General features: G+C 51.5%; 8 protein-coding genes across 8 annotated transcripts; 3 read left to right on the top strand and 5 right to left on the bottom strand.

Annotated features, from left to right (window-relative positions):
* Positions 1-449: 449 nt before the first annotated feature.
* Positions 450-1,381, top strand: N7473_001426 (sporulation protein; the record flags this gene model as incomplete). Its single annotated transcript, XM_057147366.1, has 2 exons — positions 450-791; positions 854-1,381. 2 exons carry the CDS (start codon positions 450-452, stop codon positions 1,379-1,381), a joined length of 870 nt encoding a protein of 289 aa, XP_057015252.1.
* A 517-nt stretch (positions 1,382-1,898) lies between these two features.
* On the top strand, positions 1,899-2,988 carry N7473_001425 (uncharacterized protein; the record flags this gene model as incomplete). Its single annotated transcript, XM_057147365.1, has 2 exons — positions 1,899-2,413; positions 2,478-2,988. The coding sequence occupies 2 exons, from the start codon at positions 1,899-1,901 to the stop codon at positions 2,986-2,988; spliced, it is 1,026 nt and encodes a 341-aa protein (XP_057015251.1).
* A 392-nt stretch (positions 2,989-3,380) lies between these two features.
* N7473_001424 (YagE family protein) lies at positions 3,381-5,010 on the top strand (the record flags this gene model as incomplete). Its single annotated transcript, XM_057147364.1, has 2 exons — positions 3,381-4,875; positions 4,934-5,010. The coding sequence occupies 2 exons, from the start codon at positions 3,381-3,383 to the stop codon at positions 5,008-5,010; spliced, it is 1,572 nt and encodes a 523-aa protein (XP_057015250.1).
* A 463-nt stretch (positions 5,011-5,473) lies between these two features.
* Positions 5,474-6,995, bottom strand: N7473_001423 (uncharacterized protein). The gene is made up of 2 exons (XM_057147363.1): positions 6,287-6,995; positions 5,474-6,115 (listed from the first exon to the last, which is right to left on the bottom strand). The coding sequence occupies exons 1-2, from the start codon at positions 6,668-6,670 to the stop codon at positions 5,786-5,788; spliced, it is 714 nt and encodes a 237-aa protein (XP_057015249.1). The 5' UTR covers positions 6,671-6,995; the 3' UTR covers positions 5,474-5,785.
* Positions 6,996-7,164: 169 nt separating this feature from the next.
* Positions 7,165-8,378, bottom strand: N7473_001422 (putative mitochondrial phosphate transporter Pic2; the record flags this gene model as incomplete). Its single annotated transcript, XM_057147362.1, has 5 exons — positions 7,165-7,216; positions 7,278-7,401; positions 7,466-8,116; positions 8,212-8,217; positions 8,288-8,378. 5 exons carry the CDS (start codon positions 8,376-8,378, stop codon positions 7,165-7,167), a joined length of 924 nt encoding a protein of 307 aa, XP_057015248.1.
* A 662-nt stretch (positions 8,379-9,040) lies between these two features.
* N7473_001421 (putative C6 transcription factor) lies at positions 9,041-11,224 on the bottom strand. Its single transcript, XM_057147361.1, has 3 exons — positions 11,021-11,224; positions 10,125-10,883; positions 9,041-10,059 (listed from the first exon to the last, which is right to left on the bottom strand). Exons 1-3 carry the CDS (start codon positions 11,078-11,080, stop codon positions 9,274-9,276), a joined length of 1,605 nt encoding a protein of 534 aa, XP_057015247.1. The 5' UTR covers positions 11,081-11,224; the 3' UTR covers positions 9,041-9,273.
* Positions 11,225-12,431: 1,207 nt separating this feature from the next.
* On the bottom strand, positions 12,432-14,652 carry N7473_001420 (F-box/WD repeat-containing protein; the record flags this gene model as incomplete). Its single annotated transcript, XM_057147360.1, has 4 exons — positions 12,432-12,632; positions 12,705-13,416; positions 13,481-14,118; positions 14,194-14,652. 4 exons carry the CDS (start codon positions 14,650-14,652, stop codon positions 12,432-12,434), a joined length of 2,010 nt encoding a protein of 669 aa, XP_057015246.1.
* Positions 14,653-16,263: 1,611 nt separating this feature from the next.
* Positions 16,264-17,605, bottom strand: N7473_001419 (Mn(2+) transporter ATX2; the record flags this gene model as incomplete). The annotated part of the gene is made up of 3 exons (XM_057147359.1): positions 16,264-16,447; positions 16,500-17,471; positions 17,556-17,605. The coding sequence occupies 3 exons, from the start codon at positions 17,603-17,605 to the stop codon at positions 16,264-16,266; spliced, it is 1,206 nt and encodes a 401-aa protein (XP_057015245.1).
* Positions 17,606-18,226: the final 621 nt, after the last annotated feature.

The following is an 18,226-nucleotide window of genomic DNA, read 5'->3' as shown; positions in this document are numbered from 1 at the left end:
ACATATATATCCGCCAAATTCAATCTAACGGACTATTCTAGATCTAATCCACTACAGTCAAATCAGTATTGATCGTATAGGCTCAAGACTTGTCTGCCTTGGGACCGTCTATCGCCAATCGCCAGTATGTCAGGTTATCAGAATTGAATCCAATATTTTAGGGTATGGGGTTCGATAGGCATCTTGGCAGTGTCAATTCCTAAGGTTGGAGGAGCAGGTATACACAACAGCCCGGTATCCCCTCACTAGGTGAGCTGGAAGGCTGGCTGCTGCCCGGGCCTCATACCTGCCAGGTCTCACAGGGAAGGAACTGATCAAACCTTTCGCCCTTAGAATTCTCATTGGCTTCACCATCTCCGCCTACACTATCCCTTGATTCTGCCTTATCTCTCACTCCCTCACCGCCCATACCACCGCCTTTACTCACCGCCCTTCAATCAGCGATAAGGATGGATAACAACAAATTACGTCCTATCGGTCCCATCGATCCTATCACCGACACCAAGTCTTACCAGAGGTTGTATGTGTTTTCGGGAACAGCACCAGCCAGCCCACCGACACGTCACATCAAGAAATTCACCTTTGGACCTCACGGTGAAATCATCGAGGAAAACTTCGCTGCCCCCGCCAGCATGGCGGTTGATCCGTTCGAAGTGCGCATGCGCTTCACCCAGCAGCTGCAGCATCTGAGCGCCTCAGTCACCTCCTCCCAGAAGGCGGCTCAGTATGCACTCAAGTACCGTGACTTGGATGAGGACCTTCACTCGTGCATTCTGGAACAGCTTGAGCGGGTAAGTACAGTGCCGTGGACATAATATCAGATGATTGATAGCTGATTTGTCTCACTTCGTAGAACAACATGAACAGCCGGGCCAACATTATGTTCTTCATCGAGCAACTCTGCGAGATGGCCACCAAAGAGGACCACCTTGACTACGTTCGGATGATCCAGCGTGACATTCTCCGCATTGTGGATGCCGTTGTGCCTTCTGATGGATCCGGTGCCGCCAACGTAAAGCATGTTCGCCGCGTCTTGGGCAACCTGCAGAATAAGGAAATCCTCACCGCGGACAGCGTGACTGAGATTGATGCTGCCCTCAAAGACCGTGACACCCACTCAGAGCACTACGACATCGGTGAAGATGGGGCCCAGGATGAGACTTGCCGTCCGGACAAGCGACAGATCGAGCAGCGGATCGAGGAAGACCGTGAGCGCAACAAACGCGAGAGAGAAAGCTTCTGGATTGTGCCAGAGAAGGATTCCGAAGAGTGGGGTGATATCCTGCACAATGCCACTGACTACAACTCTGATGAGTTCTCCGACATTGAGGAGCAAGCCATGGAGCACGCCCAGGCCTACGCCGGTGCGATGCGCCTTTGAGCACTCAAATTGTCGAGCTCTGGTCTTCATCGTGTGTCAATGCATATCTGTGGTTTTTCACATTTGCATGAATAGCACTGGTTTTAGGTTCCTCTGGGCAAATTTTCGGGTGAGAAAAATTTTGGTTTCATCGGCGTTAGGGGATATGAGCTATGATTGTGATACCAATTTGCGGTCCTCACGGCACATTGTATTTAAATGTACTTAAGCGAGATTAGGGACACAGTTAAAGAGCAAATCTGATCGTCTTCCCTATTTCAGTTTCTTGTAAATTGTCTCTGCACATTGCGTACACATCCTAAGTTCATTGAGTAATGACCTCATAATAATAAAGTCGGCGGTATAGATGAAGTACAGTAGATCCAATGGTGCCAAGACTTTGTGGAGCTCTCCGGGAAATTTTAAGACCGAGCGATTTTTTTTGGTCTGGCGCATCACGCTGCGGCTTCAATCACAAGTACCTTCTTCGTCTTGGGACTCGTGCCGTTTCCCTCTTTCATACTTTGTTTTGATCTCTATGTTCTCCAACTTTGTGATTGCAGCTAAAGGACTATTTGCGCGATCCGAGTCTGAAGACACACTTGCAGATCCTGCTGGGGCCTCCGCCGCAACTACTTCCGACATGGTGACCGCTACCAGAAGAGGGACTGTCACGTCCCAGCCGACCGAAGAGCCGACTACCAATGGTTCTGCTAAGCAGGGAAAGCGCAAGGCTCAGCCAGTGACCACCGAAAAGACGAATGATAAGCAGAGCAAGCGGAGGAAGAGGAACAGCCTGGAAGCCGAGAACACGATCTCCGATGCCGCGAGCGATTCAGATATGGATGAGGATTCAGCGCCCAAGAAACACTTCCGATTTGGCAGCGAGGAACCAGAACCCACTGTTCCAGAGACACAACTCGAATCAAAGTCTGAGCAGGACGAGGACGAGGATAGCGATAGTGACGATGATGCGCCCGAAACGATCGACAATTCTGCTCAGCTCATGAAGATTAAGGAGCAGGCCAGGAAGCAGGAGAAGGCAAAGCAACAGTATGTTTTCCGTATCTTCCATGCCCACTTTTCTCCATTTCACTTGACTAACAGTTCATAATAGAGAGGAGCAACTGAAGAGGGAAAAGCGGAGGAAGCTCGATGAGACCCGCAAATTGCAGGCCAAGTCTAAGCCAAAGGAAATTACAGCACCTAGCGAGGACATCCACTCCGAAAGCACCACCACTGTGCAGGGCGATAACACGGAAGACGCGCGACGACGTGCTCTGCCCGCTTTGCTCCCCGACGATATCCTGAATGCCGAGCCTGTTACCCGTCCTCCGACACCACCTGCCGAAAATAACTTCGGTTTTGCGATTCCCAAGAAGTCGAACAAGTTGAGGTTTTTGGAGAAGACGGAGAAGCCTCCCAAGGATGTTCAAGTAGGCGACGTCACCATTCGAGTGCTTGATGCCCCGTCTACAAAACAAAGTTCGAAGGTTGCGCTTGCCCCCAAAGCTTCCAAGCACGGGCGGGGCATGAAGGAGGGTTGGCTGAAGCAGCAAAAGAGCACAGCACATGTCAACGGTCTACGGAGGACATCTGGTGGTTCTTCTGGGTTCAAGCGCCGTTGAAATCAAATGTCCGTGTTTTTTATGTTTAAAAAGTGTCAAAGGCGCATCATAGCACGGTCCATGGGTAATGTCTTGCATTTTTGATTCAGGGAGTTCCTACTGTATATAGATCACTTACCAGACTCTTGTAAAGGGGTGGGAAAATACAAAATCAAGTATGAATCTCAAAATAAATAAATTCTTCCATTACAGCATCAGAGTTTAATCAAGCATGTTTGATCTGGCATGTCCTACCTTGATACCTTGATTCTTCTGCGGATCGCCTCCAGATTATTAAGAGTGGGGACTGTCGCAATTCACGTGGGGAGCTTTCCAACCTTGGAAGCTCCGACTTTTCCCAGCTTCATCACTCTTCAATTCCCTCCGGCGCTTGTGTCGCCTATTCAGCAACGATGTCTCCAGCAACAGAAGAAGCTCCTTTATTGCCTCAAACGAATCCCGCGTCACCGCGGTCCAACAGGCCATCTCGGTCGGTAACGTTCAACCCGCTGACGACAATCAGTACCTACGGCGGTACCACCTCATCCGATCCTACCTTTCGCCCTCTTCAGACCGGCTCTCCTCCGGTTCAGAATATCAATGCTACTGGAGGGGCTCCTCGAGCGGGTAGTCAGCCCATGCTCTCGGCCTTGAACAGCAAACTTCGTCGTCGCAATAGTCATGGCGCTCCCTTGACAACGCCGCCCCCGGCCGCTCCCAAGATTGGACCCCAGCGTACAACCAAGAAAGCACAGAAGCTCAAGCTCCTCCCAGACCCGGTGACTGCGGAAGAAGAGGAGGAATTCGACGGTGATTTCCCTCGAGATGTCTATTCACAAATCACCCGCATCAAAGAACCTGCGGCTCGCAGCCATGCCGCTCGACTAGGAAAAGCCGACCGTGACCGCATTCCACGAGTGACCGCATACTGCACGGCCAACTCCTATCGACTGGAAGGCGTGGTGAAATTCTTGAAATCTCGGGCTAAAACTCGCGGAGCGAATCCCAAGCTGTTCGACGAGTGTGTCTATTCCCCATTCGATTACCAGTACGAAGAGAAGCAGAAGGGAAGCCGGTTCTTCCCTGCCACAGGAGGCAATGGACACCATGAGCGACGGACTAGCGAGCGGAGATACTCGGACAGTGCGGTTGAAGTGGAGGACAACACAAAAACCCGACGGGAAGACCTCATCGACTTCCACGAAGATGCTGGTCGTCCTGGTGATGTCAGTTCCGAGCATGCGGTCTCTAACCCACAATCAGATGAGGCATTCGAAATTGATACCACCATCCATACTCCCGAGGTCTTCCTGTTCGACTATGGTACCGTGGTGATATGGGGCATGACGCCGGCCCACGAATCCCGCTTCTTGTCTGATATATCGAAGTTTGCGTCCTCAATATTGAGTCCCGACGATACCCAGATCGAGAATTTCAATTTCTACTATGCGCGCGAGTACCAGGCGAGGATATACAACGACTTCATCTCGCTGCGGGAACCGCGAAACCACATGATCAAGCTGGCCATTTCGCACGCGCTCGCTCAGTCGGTCAAGACCTCGCTCTTTGAAGACCTGGTATCAGAAACCATCTCCGACACAGCACCACTACCGGCTCAGATTGCACAGACTGGTAGTGTGAACCTCACTCGCCGGCAGATCAACATGCAGATTGGCGAGTTGTTCATTCTGCGAATCAATATCCACTTGCAGGGCTCCGTTCTCGACAGTCCTGAGCTGTTCTGGGCTGAACCCCAGCTTGAACCTGTCTACCAGGCAGTGCGGAGTTATTTGGAAATGGATCAGCGAGTCAGTCTGCTTACAGAGCGATTGGATGTCATTGCGGATCTTTTGGCGGTACTGAAGGATCAATTGACGCATCGCCATGGTGAATATCTTGAATGGATTGGTAAGTTTTGTAGAGGAGCTTAACATGCGTCGAGAAGGTTGCTAACGCCATGACATAGTCATTGTCTTGATCGCAGCCGAGATCTTGGTTGCGGCTATCAATATCGTCGTCGACCTGTATGCCGGTGTCGATTAAGCCGAAGAGTGAGAAACAAATTGCGAGTAATCTCGACGAAAATGAAAAAGACACAAGTCTGCATGCCACTCGCACGACGTGGCCGGTCGACGTGGTACAGTCCCACACAACAACCCTACCCTGGGCCCCAATATCAGCCAGTCCTACCACACACGCCTGATCTTATGTCCCTCGCTTTGAAGCCCTCCATGCCGAACCCCGGGGTTTGCAACTTCGCAACCCTCCATTTCCTCGACACTTCCATGTACCACCATCTTCCCTGTATATGAAGCAGAGGCTATCCTGTCATTTCTACAATCATCTTGCCTGTCTATTATCTGGTGTTGGAGTCAATGTGTGTTCTGTTATGGCGAAAATGGAGTCAAGGCGCTGAGTTTGCACTGTACATGGGATAGTCATGTTCATACAATTACCAATGCATATGTATCAGATTCGATTGAAAACAGACCCCTCGAACTCTTGACTCTCGATCACGTCAGATGTGTTTCAGGGGAGTTTAGGTAACCAAGCTCAGATAATGATTTTGCTATTGTTTCATCATATTCCAACCACGAATCACCAGAAAATCAAAAGCAAGCCATAAAATATCCGCACTAAACCCATAACCAGCGCTTTATGAGAAATAAAAAACCCAAGCAAATAATAAAGCGGAGCGGACCATAGCCCGTCATCCACAAAGAAGGATAAAGACCACAATCATTTAAGTATATCAAAGCCCATCCAGGAAAAAAAAAGCAGTACCAATCCCCTTTTGATTCCCCTCGAGACCAGGACCCTACCCCTGCTCAACCTTGGGCTCCTTGCTATCCACATCCATAGGCGTGGCCCCATCATCAGCGCCTGTCTCGCCGGCCTGTTCATCCGACTGGGCATCCCGGTTATCCCCGTCGGCAGGGGTCTCGGCATCCTGCACCCCGTTGCTGTCGGTCTTAACGCGGAACGACGAGGTGAGCTCCTGTTGACTCGGAGCTGGAGCCAGGCGCGGTAGGGAGGCCTCCCCATCTCCACCCTCACCGGCCTCTTGGGCGGGGGTATCTTCGTCGCCGCCCTCGGTGGGAAGGTTTGATTTGCGGGAGCGCTTGACGCGAAGGGGGCGTTCTTCGGGCTGTGGATGTGAGAGGTGGATATTAGCAGGAGCACTCATATATCGATCACATCTTTAGAAACACAAAATGCAACCGTCCGGTCTATATAGACCAAACAGCCAGAGTTTCAAGAAATCAAATCACATCGAACCAAATCAACCCAAGGCAGGGCAAAGGTGAGATGAACGTACAGTAGGTGGTTGCTCATCGGAACTCCCCTCAGTCTCATCCTCCAAATACGCCCCATTCCCACCCGACGCAGCCCCAGAACCACCAAGCCCATTCAATACCGCCGAATTGGACATCATAGCCGCAGCACGGGCACGCAGTTCCGGATCCGCCGTACCAGCGGCGGCCTCGTCTGCCATGCCGGTGACTTTGGCCAGACGCTCCAGCAACATGCATGACTCCAGGCGCATCTTCTGGATGTATTGGTAGCCGCGGAGGTTGCGGGTGCGCATGAGCTCATTTTCGGCTTCGACTTCGGCGAGGCGTTTCTTCAGCGCGGCGCATTTGCGCTTGTAGGCGATTTCGACGCTGGGGGGGTTTGCGGTGGTTGTTGGGCGGGTTTCCATTTTGGTGGTTGTGAGGGAGGTCGAGATTGATGGAAGAGAGAAGAGAGAGAGAGAGAGAGATAGAGAGGATTGTGTGTAGGTGTGGTGGATTTCTTGAAGTTGTCTTTGCAATTGGTGTGTCAATCGATGGATGAATGTGTTCCGATTGAGGTGTGAGCAGCTCGGAGTTGATGCGGTTGGAACGGAGTGTCGAAGAAAAGAGGTTGGTGTAGTGAGGTGTAGATTGGACTGCAAAGTCGAGTTATATACCGAGAGTTCAGAGGGTATACGGCCTTGAGAGATCACAGGCAGCAGCTGGAGCCTGGTTCCTGGCGTACAAAGGAGTTGGAGGAGTTGAACGTTTCTACGGCGCCGCGCGATATGTTTCTGCCGTGATAGCAAAGGCGGTGAGTGATCTCGATGTACACATTTCATAACTAACTTAATAACTTGACAAAAGACACCAGAAACACCAAAGCTAGTACACGCTTACAGGATCAACTATATGCTTCTATCTAATGGCCACCAGTGGTGGGCAGGCCCAGGAAGACCTTGAAGGAGTCATAACTGTTGCCAGAGTCAGCTACCGAGGCCTCGGTTTAGTCCAAAGAGAATGGATGCAACTTACATCAACCACTGGAAGCCTGTCAGAGTACCCAGCATGACGATACGCACTGGCAGGCCATTCCATAGTCCTGAGAAGCCAATGTTTCCATAGATGCGGGAAACAGCCTTCATGGCACCCTCACCAGCTATTCAATCCGATCAGTATACATCCACCAGGCATTCCTCTCGGGGAAAGAACGGATAACTCACGCTTTCGATCAGCATTCAACTTGCTCACCATTACATCGGCTGGATGACTGACAACCGCACAGAAGATACCAGCAATATAACCACCCAAGAAACTCACCCCCGTCTGCGTCAATTGACCATAACTCTCCTTCGGCTTCCCCAAATACCGATAGATCTGATTCACCGTCTCCTCAAAGGTCGCAAACTTGGTCATCGTGTACGGGATCTGGCGCGCCCACAGCGGATACAATCCCCGATAAAGACCAGCTATGCCCTCTTTGGCGACAACACGGCTAAAACCCTCGCGCAAGTTATTCGCATACGGCGGTAGGGTAGTCTGCATACGGACCTTGATAGCCTCGAGCGGGCACAGGGCCATATCGGCGAAGAATTCCGCCGATGCGGATGCGCCCAGGAAGACCAGCGTGCGGTTAGACTGGGGGAAGAGATTGTCGCCGTATAGATGCTTGAAGTACTCGTAGAGACCGTACTTTCCGGCTCCTTGGAATGAGTAGCCTAGGAAGGTGGGTGACCAGCCGAAGAAGACGCCGCGGAGGCCTTCTTTGGCGAAGATGGAGCGCCATGCGGAGATGTTGGAGGTGTAGATTTTGGGGTCGACTTGACGACGACACTTGACAAGGTCGAGGGGTGTTACGGCGGTGTGAGTTGGGCCTGTGGGAGAGGAGATATTGGGTCAATTGGACTGCGGGGGAGAGGGAAGGAAGGAGATAGACAGAGCAGTGGATATGGAACTGCGAGGGACATACCACAAGCTACAAGAAGTTTTGGTTAGCTATTTTTGCAGCGATCACAGCTTCAATAAAAAAGAGAGCGAAAACATACCGATAATACCGCCGAGGGCACAACTGACAAAGTACTTGCCGGAGTTGGGCTCGATCTTCCCAAAGGGAAGCTTGCGTTCTTGCATAGCCATATTGCTAGTTCGTAGATTCCTAATTCCAAGATCTTAAGACTCCCCTCTCGCGACACGATGCGACTAGTAAGAAAAGAAATAGAAGTAGAAAAGAAATACAGAAGAAAGTCTAGGGCACAAGGAACCGGATAAGAGAGAAGAGAGAACCGAGCAACCAGGAATCCAGGACAAAAAGACCATGGCGTCAGTGCACCCCCTCCCATACACTACACAGTAGCAATAATGCATTGCATTGCTTATCCCTCCTCCCACTGCAACTAAACTACCCTAAACTGATCCACTATGAACGAACGGGGCTGTGACGGGAACGGTTACGCCGGCACGAATTATTGGGGCTGGGCCTGGATTGGGACATGTGCTTATCAGCTCTGACCGTCGATCTTCTGAGGAATTTGCTCCGAAGATGACTCGAGGTAAATTGCTAGCCAGGATAGATCCCGGTTCCTGAGAACCGCTATGATCTATTTAGATACCTTTGAATGGACTATACTACTGAGATCTCTATCCTTGGCTTTTGATGCCGGATTCCGAAGCTTGGGTCCAAGGTCCCTGGCGATGACGTCACGAGATCCGAGCGGTGCCGCCGACTCCACCAGCTAATTACGAAGTACAACATGTAGTTCATCCATTGGAGGTATTTATCAGTGTGTTGTATACAAAAACCAGCTATCATAATTATGTACAATCTCTATCCACCAGTTCCCCATGGTATCGTCGTAAGTGGCTCGTTATCTGATATCACATTTGACACACGGTCCAGTGGTCCATCCCCGCAATTGTAAAGTAGAGAGCATCCGGCGATCCGCATGTCCAGATACTCCTATATCACACAGCACGCGATAACTATACAAATCGCATCTGGCATATCTTTACCAAAACAAAGCATCCTCCATATTCAGGAACCAACCACAGGTGTCCCGACAGGTTGCGAGTCCCCACGCATCCGTTCGGCTTCACTAGCCAGAATCAAAGCTAATTTAATGCCGAGCGAGGATCCGACTCGCGCGAGCACGGTGCGAATCTGTTGCGCCTGAGTTGAGGTCGGCATACCGCAGGACAAAATATACCACAGCGGCCAGAGCATGCCGTATGCCTGCGCGGCACGGATCGGCCGCGAATTATCATTCGGTTTCGTCGGTCGTCCGAGGTTGTCGACGTCTGATAAGGAAAAGGGGAGGCTGCGACATGTATCGGTTGTCATTTCTTGTATGACGGCTCGTAGACTGGTTTCGTCGAGTTTGCTCTCGACTGGTATTGTGTCTCCTCCGGGCTGTTGGTTCTTTTGTGTTATAGAGGTGAGAGTGCGGTTGAGGTTGAGGAGGAGTTGCTGTAGCATCACGCGGACAGCACGGTAGTAACCCCAGACCCCGGCGTTGGAGATGCGGTTGTAGGTGAGAAGGGGTTCGCCTTGGGGGGAGTAGACGGCTAATGGGAGCCAGCGATCTGGGAGGTGAAGGGTCCATTGGGAGAGTACAGAATCGCACTCTAAACCAGCGGCGATCCAGGATTCGACGGTCGTCTGGTCGGGTGGGTTGGGGGCAGCTTGCATTGATAGAAAAAGTTGACTCATTTTTGTTGCTGCAAGCATAAGACTCTCAATTGGGTCGTTCTCATCCAGCATGTCCATGACCCAGTCGAAATCGCATCGGGGTTTGTCTCCCAATGCGAGGATCTCAACGTACTATCAAGACAAAGATATTAGCAAGGATTGACTGAGCTGAAGCGACCTGGAGACCGCGGACATACCGTATGCGTATATGCAAAATTAAACATATCACGCCCTTGCTGATGACCCAACTGATCCTGACCTCGCAACTTCATAAGAAACTCAAACCCAGCCGTATGAGAACTAAACAAGCCATTCCGTTCACCCGTGATATCCTCAAACAACGACAAAAGCACCACAGAAGCAAAAGTCTCATCCTGAACCGCCTGACTCGGCGAAGCCAGCGCCGCCCGCAGGCTGCGAATCGCCTTCCCATAACCCTGCCGCGCCTTGATCATCAACGGCGGCGCATGTGCCACATTAGCCAGCGTCATCAGCGCCGTTGCATTCACCGCTGACCGAAGACAGACGGATGGTGATAACTCGCCTGGCGGGCTTACCTCGCCACAGCGCGCATATAGCGAGGGTAAATACTCGAGATGGCCCATGCCATCTTCGCCTTCGCCGGTGATGGTGTATTGATCGAAAAAGTAACATAGTGCACGCTGTTCCCAGGTTGAATCTTGGACGCGCTGGAGTGTTAATGCTGACTCTTGAGGTTGGCGTGCTTGTGTCTCTGTGAGAGTTGGAGACTGAGCTGTTGGCGTGTTTGTTTTACTTGTGGGAGTAGAAGAACTGGCAATAGAGCTAGAGCTGGAACTGGAGCTAGAGCTTGCATCTTTCTTTGCTAGCCTCTCAATTTTCCTGGTTTCGTTGCGGAAGACCGCGTCTGGCCGGTAGCCTGGACATGGTTGTCTATAGACAGCACAGTTTCGACAACTGGGGCGGGCTTCATCGCACTAGAGATTCGATTTAGTATGTATTCACACAACGAATAACCTTTTTAGCGGGTAAATGCATAAACAATCATCTCAAAAGGCTGAAAAGGGAAATACAACCCCACGATCAGATATCTTCTCTCTCTTAAGGATCTTACCTTGATTTTCCGCTTTCGACACAGGTAACATCCGGTGCTTGGCTTACCCCCATAGACCATATTCAGCTAACCCAGCACAGACACACACAGAGACGCAAGGCCCGGAAATTGCAAACAAAGTAGACTGGAAGCGAACTATACTCCGTCCTCCGCACTACCGCTAGGGGCGAAATGAAAAGGCTCCGCGAGTCCGCGGCTCTAGATCTGGGGGAGTTGGGTTCCACAAAACGGGGGGGAAACGGGTGCGCTTATCATCCACCGCTGCTGCAAATCAACTCGGCTGCCTGGTCCGAGAGCCACTAATGAGCATCGTCAGGAATAAGATGCACAGTAAGATCTTGGTGGCAAACTGGGTTCAATTGTATAAATGGGGTTGAAGAGTCCGGGGACTAGGGATTGAGGGAAAGAGGAGAGAGGGAGAGAGGTTCTGATTGATTTGGAGAAAGCTTCTTTGATTGTGTTCCCCGTTGGAAGTGCGGATGCTCGCGGGCATTGGGTATTAGTCAGCTCTGGCCTGATCAATGCTCAGTCGTGCAATGCCACTCGATCCCTTTGGAAACCGATATATTTGGTGAAGATATAGAAAAAAAAAGCAAAAAGGAGACATTGATAGGTGCCAAGTTTGGGTCATCTGACAGCGATGGTTCACGGGCAAACATTTGGCCTGCAGGTGGCTTGCGGCTGCAGGAGATGGGCCTTTGATCGGGGAGATCAATAATCCATCAAGTACATGCCTTGAGTAGGAAACAAAGAATGCCCCGAGTAAAAGGGCAGGCTAAGAAGAAAGGAAGAAGTCCAAACTACGACGAGGCTCTAGCCAATGAGCCTCAATTATCAAGTGAAAAATGCAGTTCATTCAAGTGCATGTAGATCGAACTAATGCATACAAAGAAATAACAACACAATAATCCCAAGGCCGAGGTATCATCAGTCCCCAAAACAACAAAAGTAGAGAACTAGACTCCGAAATGACTCAGGCCAGCCCAATGCTGGCAACCATGAAAAAGTAGATGCCTCAAAAACGTCGATCAAAATCAGATCCAAGGTCAAGACAACTGCAACGACGGGCTACGCTCTCCACACCAAACGTTTCAAAACTCCACGGATGACGAACATTTTCTGCAGGTACAAGAAAATCAAAAACAAAGAAATTGCAACACCAAATATGCAATGGCTCGGTGCTATACAAAGCACGGAACATGGCGAATGGGATAAGGCTGGCCTGATAAACGCGAGCAGATATTTCGAGGCCAAAACAGATCAAAAATGCTTCAAAAGTGACAAAGAATGGATAGAAAGACGAGAGCCCCCCGGTGCTGGTACACAAAAAGTGGATATCAGGAGTCGTTAGGTTAGTTAGATTGCAGGCTATATGGCAACAAAGAGTCCGATTTGCAAGGGTGGGATTAGATCAAGATGACGCGTCGGGCATGGGCTGGTCACCGTCGCTGACAGAAGGTATCGTAGGAGGAGGGTCGGAGAATAGAGTGCGGCGGCGAGCGCTGACGGTGAGCTCACTGTCGTCTGCCGAGCCAATGCCTGGTGTACTGGAGGCACTCTCGATAGCCACGGCGTCGTCGGCATCATCTGGTGGTGGGGAGAAAGACCAGACCTGTATAATAAATTAGCAAGTGTGAAAAATAAACCCGACGTGAAACGAATGGGTATTTTGACAACGACATACCTCCATGACGGTTCGGCCAGAACGACTCGCCATAATGACAGCTTTCTCCTCCTCAAAGGCGACCCTCCAAACCGCCTCTGCAGGACTTGACAATTCGCGCAGCAGCTGACCGGTTTGCAAGCTCCACACCTTGACTCGACCATCACTACCACCACTGACAATCCTAGTATTATCAAACTGAAGACTAGTCACGCTATTATCATGAGCCGCCAGCCGGTGGATCGGGGCCATCTTGGTCAATGACCAAACTCGGACAGAGCCATCCGAGCCACCGGTAACCAGCGTATCACCACGCATCTGCAATTGTCCAACCAAGGACGTGTGCCCTTGCAGAATAGCGTGGCACTGTCCGGAATGTGGGTCCCAGATCCGGACGCTTGTGTCCAAACTTCCCGTTGCGATACGCCGTCCATCGAAGGCGATCGCGTAGATCTGGCTGAAATGGCCGGATAGCGTCCGTATACAACGGCCTTGGGATATGCTCCATATCCGCGCCGTCGTATCATAGCTGCCGGATACCACAAGATCGCCATGAATCGCCAGGCAGCGCACACTGGCCTGGTGCCCAACGAGGACATTGCGACACGTCCCTGTGGCGAGATCCCATATACGTAGGGTGGTGTCTCTAGAGCCCGAGATGGCTGTATTCCGGTCGGACATTTTGAGACATCGTACTGTTGACGTGTGGCCACGCAACAAGTGTATTCCTGCCCTGGTTCAAAGATGAATCATCAGTCCTGCGAGTTTTTTCTGGCGGGTGCGAACCAAAAACCTACCCAGTTGCCATATTCCACACTCGCACCTCTCGATCACATCCTCCGCTGACCAAAATGTCATCCCAAGGAACCATGGCCCAGACCCCCATCACGTGCCCTTGGAGCGTTTTTTGGTTGTCCCCATTAGTATCGTAGACGTGAATCTTGGCGTTGTCCAGGGCGACGACGATATATTTCGAGGTGAGGTGCAGGCTGGTGACCACGCCCTGGTCAGGGGTGATATGCCGTTGTGTGCACCTACCACCCTTATTCCACGCTGATTCAACCATGTATTTCTGCTTGAACTGTGATCGGTACGAAACAGGTCGGGTTCGGCGCCGTCTTGATGGGAAACTGGTCGGTGGTAGCCACTCGCCTGACAATGTGCGGGGTAATTCAGGGGCACTTTCAACTGCAGAGTGGTCGGTTGATGCCGTTAACCGCCGCAGACTGGCCATAGCGCGCGAGTCCGAGGTCGATTCGACAGAACGAGCGGTGAAGGAGTCCGGGTCATCCTCTCCCAAAATGCGGCGCACCGAGTATGCATGTTTCTCGCAGAGGTTCTTCCAAGTGATATCGTCGTTGAGCAGTTCGCGCCAGCGCCGGGATACTTGCGATGCTCGGGCCAGTGTCTTTGGGTCGTCGATAAATGATAGGACCTAATAGTCAGGGTGAAACTTGGTCAGCATTTCTCATACCTTCCAGCTTGATCGTGGGCGCAGCGGATATCTTACTCTCAAGCACAGCTCATTCGGAAACACCTGGAATGGATCCTTTCGTAACCTTGGGCCAACGTAGCTCGAGACAAAGCTCAGCTGCTGGCTATCGCATACATCCAAGATGCTCTCGAGGAGCTTCTGCTTGCGGGAGTTGGACAAGGTGCTAAAGTGGATGCGGAGGTTCAACAGAAACGTGTTCTCCTCATCATCGCTAGATTGCCAGTTCGGTGGACGCTGGTGGGGAGTAGGGCTCGGCGCGGGGGTCGGGGGAGAAGCGGGAGCTGAGGGTAGTAGGTTTGCGGGAATCGGGGTGACGGTTTTCTTGGAGGCGCCGAGGGAGCGAGCAGGGGTGCTGGTAAAGGAGGAGACGGAGTCGTGAGTTGAAGGTGTAGAGTGGGAATCTAGCTGGTCGGACATGGGCTGCGAGCTGATCAGCCCGTCCGCCATGTCGCTAAAAGCTGGATCCGGATCCATCGCGAGAACCAGCCGTACGAGGGTCGAGGCCCAGGCCCGCTGGTGTAATCCCGTCGCTCTTCAACGAGTATTCGGTAGATTCGAGCCGTGCACGTGGTAAACGTTCACCAGCCGGCATATAGAAAGTCAAGAAAGGCCTGGGTGGCGGTCTGGAAGACCAGAGGGAGAATTTCGGAGAGCGGTATGAGGGGCGTCGGGGTCGTATCGGGAGGCTGGCCACGGGGGTGACCGAGGGTAGTAGACTAAGGAGTCGAAGATGCGGTGGAGATAAGCGCAAAGCGTCGGGATTCTCAAGGGACCTGTTCCTGACTGGTCCAAACGAAAGTCTTTATGTTTTTATTTTTCTTCTTCCTCCCCGAGGTTTAGCCCAGCAAAGGCGGAAGAATGGCGGAGAGGTTCGATCAGAGAAAGGGACATTCCTGGCGGAGTCGATGTCGTGACCGGCGGGTCTTCATTCGACTGACAAAGCCGCCAAGCTCCCCCCAAAAGAGGCTCCACTTCCCACAGGTCGGCGATGAAACACTCCGTGTATTCCGCCTTCATCTTATCCCCCGGTGCAAGATGGGGACTTTCTCAGCTGGCTGGGACGGGGCAGGACACTCGAAGGCCTCCCGCCCCCTAGACTGATTCTGTAATGGGGATCCCTCGTCCGTCAGAGGCAAACGAGGCAACGGAATCACCAGCTACAGTACAGGGCCAGGAGGCTAGCCAGGCGTCCCCCAGGCGTCCCCAGATCGGCTCCCGAGATGAACCAAATGCGCCAAAAAAAAAAGGCAGCCAATCTACGCCTCCCGTCTGGCGCCGACAATCCAGGCCTTCCAAGCGCGCGCGACCCGGCCTGATGTCCGCAATGTCGCGAATGCTCGCTGTTGACTTTGGCTGCCTCGTGGTTAAACTCGTGGTCGCCAAACTAGATCGGTTCTTTAGATTAGATCGCCGATATCCAAGTTCGCCCCGAGTCCGTGGATGACCGGGCGGCTCGTAGACAAGTCGACCATGGATCAGCCCGTCAGGCGAGGATGATTCAGACTGACGAGACTGACGAATGCTTTCCATCACCCAACCTCACATGGTGATTAAAAAATGAGCGCGGTCGCCCACGTTGAGCACGCGAGCACTCGAGGGATCCCTGGGATTTTATAACAGAATGACAGATTTAGACGTTGACTCGCGCCCAACGTCACGCTACGTCGATGTGATCGTGAGAATGAAACATGCAATTATGACCACCGCCACACGCCCGCGTTATACAGAAGAAGGTAAACAGATCTACTAGCACATTTGGAATCTGCCTCGTGGGTCTCATCCGACCAGGCATATCATGGTGAAGAAAATGGAAATAGAAAGAAACAGTCATGGTGAAAAAGAAAGCAAGAGAAGAAACTCAATAGTAAAAAGCCAGAGGCTGTCCAAAGATCAAAGATGGGGGTTTCTAGCAACAATTGTCAAACAGAGAGGGTATATGGTCCCGAGTCAATCTCGTTGCAATGTCAATAGGGTAAAAGAAGAAGAAGAAGAAGAAGAGAAAAGAAGACATAGCCATACATAGCTCGTGTGGAGGATGAGCTGGATGCAATCAATGGGGGAAGTGAAGAATGTGAAAAAAAGATTTTAATGAGCATGTCCAATCTGCAAGAAGAGCGGCAAGACCATGCCCACCACGGACGCAATCAAGTCGCGCATCGACTTGTCCGAGCCATTTTGCGAGTCACGAGAGTCTCCGTAACCATTGCCGGACACCTCTCGCGAGCTCGAGCCCGGGCCATTCTCTTGCATCGTGTGCATAGCAACATACCTAGCTGAAGTTAGTACCCCTGCAGCACGCCCATCCGAGAGAGATAACTTACAAGAAAGTACCGCCGGAGAAAAGCAAAAGCATGCCAGTCCGCCACTGAGAGCCAGCCTGGTCGCCGCTGGAAGACCCAACCATATGCGCAAAGAGGAAAGTGGCCAATGCACCGACGGGGGCCGCCAGACTAAACACTAGTAAATGCGCCCTCGCCGTACGGCTCGACAACCCCTGCTTTAATAGGATTGATGTCAGGCCGAAGGACGCGGGTGCCTTGTGCACCATAATGGCCAGGAAGATAATGAAGCTTAGCCCAGTATCGGTGCTGGATGCTCCCAATGCAATACCATCCGCGGCCGCATGAATCACCAAGCCTGTCGTGGTTGCGAAGCTGTGGCTGCGCCGAGAACTCGAGTGGCCTGCATCGAGGAGGCCACCATTGCGAATAGGGGAGGAACTACGCCGAAGGCCGGACCCGAGGTTATCGAGAGAGATGTGATAGGGCTGTCGATCAGGTTTGGTCGGAGAAGCGAATTCGGGAATTTTGTCGACGAGGTACATCAAAATGAATCCGCTGATGAGCGCAATGCCGATCCATGCATGCGGGGAGCTCTCTTCCTCCTGATGTTCTTTCTCTTCCTTTTGCTTTTCACTCGAGGTCTCGTCCTTGCGTGCGTTCAGCGCATGCAATTCCTCCAAAGCTGCGTCCCTGCTGACGAGGGGCAATGCTCGTTCACCGTCGAGTTCGAGGAAAGACACCGGTGTACTAGACGGCACGCTTGATGCATCACCATCTTCATTCAATATTTGGTTAGAGACTAGCCCCTGCGAGGACCAGTCGACGTTGGTTGCGCGGGCGCCGAAACTTTTCCGGCTGACAGAACTGGCGCTGTAGAGGGTCTCAATGCCCTCGGGTATAATAACAATCAAAGATGTACCAACCAGCACTCCCATACCAATCGAGGAGATTAATCGTAGCTGGGAGGGGGATAGTGTAAAGGCAAGAGGTAATGAGCCGACAACAAAGGACCTAAAGAGAGGACAGATGTTAGCTTCTTTTTCTCAGCTTCGATATTTTCTGCAGTCCCTAGTCCAGCTAGAAATGGTATCTCACGTCACTGCCATCACAATGCTCAAAGCGAGCAGAGTGAAGAGTCCTTCCATGGTGTCCTTTTATCCTCTTGTCCTGAGCTTTCGCACTTGTGCCACCAGCTCTACAAGTTGTCAATCATGGCGCCCAATCCGGTAAATGGGGTATAGGATCGCAGCGAGTGTACCCGATCGAGACTGGCAAGAGGTCGGGGATCTGGAATGGCGAATGAAAAGGGAATCGTGGTTCAAGGGCGATCGGGAAGCAGGAGGGAGGATGGCGAGACTTTGGGGGACCCACGCGGCCTGAGGTTCTCCGATTCTCTTCTCAGGTACCGCCCGCTAAATTTGGATCATAACATGCCCGCTTACTGGTTCGGGGCCACATTTGTGCATAAGAGGAACGATGGTATGGTACTTTTTTCGTTTGTCCTATTTTGCCCCTTTGTGAGCTATCTGAATAAAATTTAGCAGTTCTGGCTTCTGGGCAGTTCTATAATCTGCAGTCCAACTTTAAAGAACAGCCCTTGCTCCACAGTGAGAACAGACTTGACGATCTGGCCTCAAAGTAGGCAGTATACTACTTGTCTCAGACTTGCTACATTATAGAAATTAAGTAAATCCAATGATGTATCCTTTCTGTTCTAGGGATACTTAGCTATAGTGAAACCTGGACTTTCTGGAAAAAATAATAGA

Source organism: Penicillium subrubescens (genome assembly GCF_028828155.1).
Source record: "Penicillium subrubescens strain IBT 31985 chromosome Unknown utg000001l_segment0_segment0, whole genome shotgun sequence".
Lineage (NCBI taxonomy): Eukaryota > Fungi > Ascomycota > Eurotiomycetes > Eurotiales > Aspergillaceae > Penicillium > Penicillium subrubescens.
The sequence above is the reverse complement of the archived record's forward strand: the minus strand, read 5'-3'. Positions and strand labels throughout refer to the sequence as shown.

Bases quoted from the DNA above. Each gene is read 5' to 3' on its own strand.
- N7473_001423 (XM_057147363.1), bottom strand. From the start codon at position 6,670: ATGGAAACCCGCCCAACAACCACCGCAAACCCCCCCAGCGTCGAAATC. The intron at 6,116-6,286 runs GTACGTTCATCT...TCACATCCACAG, and splicing joins CCGATGAGCAACCACCTACT to CCCGAAGAACGCCCCCTTCG.
- N7473_001421 (XM_057147361.1), bottom strand. From the start codon at position 11,080: ATGGTCTATGGGGGTAAGCCAAGCACCGGATGTTACCTGTGTCGAAAG. The intron at 10,884-11,020 runs GTAAGATCCTTA...TCGAATCTCTAG, and splicing joins GTCGAAAGCGGAAAATCAAG to TGCGATGAAGCCCGCCCCAG. The intron at 10,060-10,124 runs GTATGTCCGCGG...TTGTCTTGATAG, and splicing joins ATTTTGCATATACGCATACG to TACGTTGAGATCCTCGCATT.